The sequence below is a fragment of the Morone saxatilis genome, unplaced genomic scaffold (assembly GCF_004916995.1).
Source record: "Morone saxatilis isolate NCDOM2014 unplaced genomic scaffold, NCSU_SB_2.0 Contig2, whole genome shotgun sequence".
NCBI classification, from domain to species: domain Eukaryota; kingdom Metazoa; phylum Chordata; class Actinopteri; family Moronidae; genus Morone; species Morone saxatilis.
The window spans coordinates 956,292-962,854 of record NW_023339762.1 but is presented as its reverse complement, the minus strand read 5'-3'; the positions used below and the strand labels follow the sequence as shown (position 1 = coordinate 962,854).

At 40.5% G+C, this 6,563-nt stretch overlaps 1 protein-coding gene across 1 annotated transcript in view; it reads right to left on the bottom strand.

Moving 5' to 3' along the window:
• Window positions 1-3,780: 3,780 nt before the first annotated feature.
• LOC118330285 overlaps window positions 3,781-6,563 on the bottom strand; it is a 7,708-nt gene continuing 4,925 nt past the window's right edge. Inside the window, exons 2-4 of the mRNA XM_035664771.1 lie at window positions 6,018-6,107; window positions 4,859-4,972; window positions 3,781-4,732 (exon numbers count right to left, since the gene is read on the bottom strand). Coding sequence (XP_035520664.1) covers window positions 4,167-4,732; window positions 4,859-4,972; window positions 6,018-6,107 — 770 coding nt within the window. The 3' untranslated portion in view covers window positions 3,781-4,166. The remainder of the gene's footprint in view (window positions 4,733-4,858; window positions 4,973-6,017; window positions 6,108-6,563) is intronic.

Genomic DNA, 6,563 nt, shown 5'->3' with positions numbered 1-6,563 from the left:
AATTCATAGTATTTCATAGGTATACTAAATCACCTAATATAGAACCGTTGTGTGTACCTTAGAATTATGAGCTCTTGTATCTACAGAGGTGTCCCTTCCTCATGAGTCCATGTGAACCGCCCATTTTCTACAGTAGCCCATGCAAACAAAACTAAACACTGGTAAAATAGATCTTTGGTTTTTTGCACAATTCCGCACGTAATCCTGTAATTTCTATAAACACTGGTGGATAAGTGCAATCTGATCGCATCTTACAAGTTTCGTGTCTCGAAATGTGAACAGTCGTAGTGTTAGTATAGACTGACTGTATACATGAATATTAGACCAAGAGTAAATAAACATCTTGATAGTATGTAAACATTCATTGATGAATGATAATAACTGTTAAATTGCTAATTTCGTGAAGGATCAGTAAGGGTTAGATGAATGAAAGTGGATTTTAGAGTGTACGTGATATTCATCACTGTTAAAAAAAAACTACTTATTGGAGCTTCATACTAATACTCAGGTATAGCAGATGCAGAATCAATAAGTTTACTGAGAAAAGAAAGGATATAATCGTATTTTTTGAATCAGTAAGTAAAACCACACAAGTTCTTATGTTGGCTAGATCGCAAAGCTAACGTCATATAGTATTTAAGAATAATGCAAAAATAGTGTAAATTTAAAATCATAATTAATATCTGTATGTTTAGAATAAACATTTTAGGTATTAAAAACATACTAGAGGGTAATCGATTATTATTGTAACAAAATATCGTTGTTATTGTCGAAGAATGAATTGTATCTTAACTACATTTAAATTTTGTGTTAGGATGAGAATCTTTGTCAGTCCATACATTTAGTGAGTCACATATGTTTTTAATATAACCACTTGATTAAATATATATACAGTATATGAGATGTATTGAGACACTGTGGCGAGAGCAAGACTTATTATTTCATTAAGCGTGGTCGTGGTTTGTTAATAGAGACGATACGACCGCCAGTAATATCTGCCTATATGCAACGCGAGTGTGACTGCAGACCTAAGTAACTATGTGCTGATTAACAGTCGAGAGTAATTCTAAATGTGAATCTTGTGCACAATATATCTTTTGCCAGAGTATTTTCCATCTAGACACGACTCGTTAGTAATCCTGTATGCTAGCATAATTCTGCACGAAATCGATCTCGCAATTTTAGATATTTAATGTGGTACTAATTACAATACCTTAGCAAAAATTCGTCTTAGTTAATCTCATTCAACTCAGGAGAGAGATCACTGTGACTTGGGTCTCCCTTATCCAACTATCAATCGGATTTCTGGTGTTCTGCTTTCAAGCCTTTAAAAGGTCAATAATAGTTTACCTTAATGTATCTTCATTGAATCAGAAACGTGTATCATGAGTGTCACATTTTACTACAATCCAACGACACATATATATGTACAACACCATCAGGAACACATGCGCATCACGTTATCCACATTCCTGAAGAATGGATTTACTCAACGCCGGATCTCTCGTTCATTAATTCATCAAGTACTCGATAATACTGAGTATCTTTCTTAAGACGACTAAATTTTCTATTATCTAATTGCTCTAACTATTCAGACTTCTTCTGCTCCTTTCGGCAGATGCATTCATTTTTCAGAGTTGCTTGCACATGAATTAGTTCAGACTGACTGAGTGACACGATCCAGATACAGAAGCCAGAGATTATATATGATACGAGAAGGAGTTTAAGCTGCGTTTGACAATGGGGCATGAAAGAATAGGTCCAGTAGTACAGTTGGTATGAGTATCACAATATAATATGTTTTGCAGATCTCATAAATGACTTAACGCCTAGCATACTCAATCAGATCTGACCTTAAACATTCGATCACCTTCATCCGATTATCCAGCGATTAATTCTCTCTCTCTGGCATATATCCTCTCCCGTCTTGGTCTAGTATGTAGTTGATTTCTTACACAGTCTACGAGGAACCAAAAAACAATAGGTACTTCCTAAATGTTACCACACTGGACTAACTTAAGCTTTTAAACCCACAAACCTTATTTCATACATCTAACCAAAAACCCATACAATTAAAACCTATTGAACATCAAATAATCCGGGGCACGGATCAGGGAACCAGAGGTGTTTAAACACGCTTACTCTAGTTCTGTTTAGGACTCATTCCTGCAGCACTCAATATTGGCGCTAGATGATTAATCACAGAGCCAGGCAAGTACATGTTCAGTGAAAACAAGACAACAGAAGTAACAAACTATCATACTCATCATTTCAGAAATGGAATATAATATTTATAGGTATGTTTTCATTAGTGTATAATCACCTGAATATAGGAATCGTTGTGTTTGTGTTACCTTAGAATGAGCTGTTTGTATCTACAGAGGGAGTGGGTCGCCTTCCATGGAGTCCATGTTGAACCGCCATGTTTCTACAGTAGCCCAGAGCAAACAAACTAAACACTGGCTAAAGATAGGACTGTTTGTGTTTTTTGCACAATTCGCGGCCACCGTAACCTGCTAATTTCTATAAATCTCACTGGTGGAAAGGGGTTGCACATCTTGTATTCCTGCAGTTTACACAGTTTGTGTCTGGGGGAAATGTGAAACCAGCTACCTGCCTGGTGCCAGTGTGACGCCTATTAGAGAGACTGTGAAGTACACTGCAGGACCTCAGTAGAAAGAAGTTAAATAAACATGCTTGATATGTTGTAAAACAGATTACTTTGATTGACATGATCCAACCTAACTGGTAATTTGCTAATTTGCTGGAAGGATCAGCTAAAGGTGTGTTCAGACTGAATGCAAAGTGGATTTTAGAGGTGGCACGGTTGCATATCACTCACTGTAAAAAAAAAAGACTACTTATCCTGCAGCTTTATGACTCAACGATCAGCGTAAGCAGATGAGAAAATAATGGTTCTGGAGCAAAAGAACAGGTATCATGGTCATTTTTGACATCAAGTCACACAGGTACACACCACACACACACAGTCTGTGCTTATGTTGCTAGCTAGCTACAGCTAACGTCTGTACATTAGCTTTTAAGGGAAAATAAGCTGCAAAAACAGCCCAGTGGTCAAATTTGAACACATAATGCAAGCTAACATAACACAAACACAAACTATAACAGATTCTAATCAACTCATAAAGTTAAAAAAATCTAGCTTATTTTCAGAAGATGACGTTTGTAGAACATTCAATGTATTTTTTCCAGGCATGCATAAATTTGACCACCTGACAATCTGTGCAGTCCATGTTTATTTAACAACCAATATAGCAGCTGTACAGACGTCAGCTGTACACAGCCTCTCTTATTTCTGCCAATGCCTCTGCAGTGGGGTAGACCTACAACCAATCAGAGCAACGAAACGTGATGTAGCGCAGTTGGTAAATTAAACTTACCCGATCCTGTCAGCAGAACGTTCCACATCAGCAGCAGCCATCTTGTTTGTCAACCTTGGGAGGCAGCTGAACTATCTATCCATCTTGCCAGGCTTCAAACTATGCACTTGTGTGTAGCAGCATGATTAATGCTGGGTGTGCGAGAAGTGCGTGTTAGCTCGAAAACAACAGTGGTGGTGCTAACGAGGTTAGCGTAGACGCTGCTAGCATCAGTTCTATCAGAACTGGAGAGTATTTCTGCATTGAACGGCACTGAAGGCTTTTCTCCATGGAAAGGATGTTTTCTCTCTTCTCCTGACTGGCTTCAGTAAGAGTTTGACTATGTTATATGGTTCATTGATCTGATTGGCTGAAGTTTGCTTGTGACGGTGATAGACAGATGGTTCATCCAATCATCCGCCGAGTATTTTTTTAACAGGCCTGCCCTTTTCTAAACAGTTTCAACAATGACTTCACAGATGGTTCTGTGTAACAAGGTTATCAACAATAAGGTCGCGCTCCTCTGTGCAGTCATCGTATGAAACCCGCCCCATATTAGACAAACGGTTGTGATTGGCCCGACCAGATTAAGGTCGGCTGGAAATCTGTGTGAACGGGAGGGGGACCAGATGCATCTGCCACAAGCTTACTGTTTCTACAGAAGGGTACAACATTCATGCTGCTCTCAGACCTCATATACCCTACCAGTTCAGTGATGTTACAGACCCCTCCCTCCTCTCTCTCCCAGGTGTGCCTTTTCTCCTCAGGTGAGTCAGTCTGTGTGTATTATTTAGACAGAGGGGGCTCAGTTCTTTGGTCTGCTGGCTCTGCCTTTGTTGTGTGCTGTTTAGAGACCGCCTCTCCTCTCTCCTGTGTGCTGTTTTTTTTCAGATCCACTGAGGCCGGATCGGTGCCTGGGCCCTTCTCCTTGTGTGACAGAGGACTTACTTGAGGGTTTTCTGGGGATTCAGCTGGGATTGTGCTGGGGGTCTTTTCTTCGGTAGGTGGGGACACCAGCAGTTTTTCTAGAGTTTGGGGCAATGCCAGCACTCTGCTGGGGCTCTTTTCCTGGGATGTGGGGGGTACAGGAGGCTTTTCCAGGATTTGGATTAGTGCCAGAGGCCTCTCTTTGTCGAGAGCTGCAGCTGGACTCAAGAGTCGGGGTGCTGATGCTTCTTGCTGAGCCTGAGCTGTAGAGGAGGGACACCCTGAGCCCGGGGCTTCCTCCTCTCCTGGAGGGGAGTGCTTGTTTTCAGCTACCGTCCCTTCACAGCCCGTCCTTCCTCTCTCTGCCTTCAGCTCATCCTTCTGGACAGCCTCCTTCTTTTCTCCTGCTGTCCCTTTGTCACTGGCTGGGTGGATGAAGAACATACAGACAGATGGAAGGATACGTTTAGACCGCAAAAAGAAAAACAACAAATCAAAGAATAACAAAAACAGAAGGTAAGTTACGAGCATGACTGAAACACCTCTCTCACCCTCCTGAGCTCTTTGTGCTTCCTCCCCACTGGATGAAATTTCAGTGCAGGTGGGCAGATCACCTCTGTTGCCCCGGAAACGGATGGGTGACCTTTGTAACACCGCCTTCAGTTCTAAGAGAGATGAAGGCAGACATAGAGGGGCTTGAGACTTATTGGAGAGCAGTGGCCATATTACAGACACTTCTTAGACAAGGGTCTAAGATTCCCAGTGTGGTACTATAGAAGCAAATCCTAACCAACTTTAGAAATTCTATCTCATCTCAGGTTTGGAAATCCTGACTACTTATTTAAACATCATCAAGCTTTCATGTCTGTTACCAAGCAACTGACATTATTTCTCATCTCGCTGAGCTAAACAACTTTGTCAAGGTTGTTTTTTTCTCAATGAAATAGACAAAAACTGGAGCAAGAACAATGATGGGCACTAAACTTCAAGACAGATGAGTTAGAGAGAACCTCGGGAGAGAAATTCAAAGACGTTCTTTTAGGAAACAATGCTAACTCTGGAGATAAAACAGAGTTCCACCTGTTGACATTTTGTTGGTTGTGTAAAAGGAATAAAAGAGAAGACATAAAAAATAAACAAGTTAACAAACACTACCTGGTGGAAAAGTGAAATTCAGGACAGCATAACGGTTGTCCTTAAGTTCAGAGAGTTTATTGAAGTTTTGGGGAAGTTAGTGTAATACACTTTTCTCACTGAAGTTAGTAAAGGAACATTGACTTAGGAACTGTTCATCTGTAACGTCTTCTTTTCCTAAATCAGGTCCCAACTCTAATTACCATGGTTACCAAACAGTTCAATGATCAGTGTGCAGAATTTAGCAGCATGTAGTGGTATAGTTACTGACCGCAACTTTTTCGCCTCACCCTCCCTTTCAAGCACAAAGGAGAAACTACGGTGGCCACAAAACACATAAAAAACGCAAATGCCCCTATGTAGAGCCAGAGTATGGTTTGGTTTATCTGCTTGAATGCCATCTTATTTGCAGACAAGGCGAATATCAGCCAATATACTGGTGCATCCCTACTCTCCAATACCAATACAGCCTCATAAATGTTACACAGTGGACTTTTAAGCTTTCACATACGTTATTACTATTATTAGTATTTTTTATTTAAATTTTTTTTACGTCTTCATTAAACATAGTCTCACCTTGTGTCATGGCCAGAGTGTCCTCGTGGACGGACACAGCCCTGCGCTGCGGAAGAGGCTTCAAGTGTTGCCGTGGCTTAGGAAGACTTTCTAGAAGAATAAAAAGCACACAGCTTTAAATCTACTTTTTGGAAAATTTTGAAAGATGTAATATTATAACAATTTCAGTGCCAATTGAAAAGAGTGAGCAACAGACTGACAGAGAGAGAGGGAACCAGGATGGGTCGTATTATTTTTCAGATCACATTATAACATGTTATGATCACGACAAATGTTATGTAAATATATTTCTTACATGTAAATGTAACCAAACCACTGAATGCAACCTCACCATGTAGGACATAAATCTATGTATCCTTAGTGGTTTCACAGCATGACTCTCACATGGTGCCCATGTGGCTCATGTGTGACTATGTCAACTGTCATGTCACATCCTGGTGATAATGACCCAGACGTGTTAAATCTGTGGGCCTGTTAACATGGTGAGTTTACAGACTACCATGAGCCTTCCCTGAGCCCCCCTTTAATGGCCTCCGCACACCAACC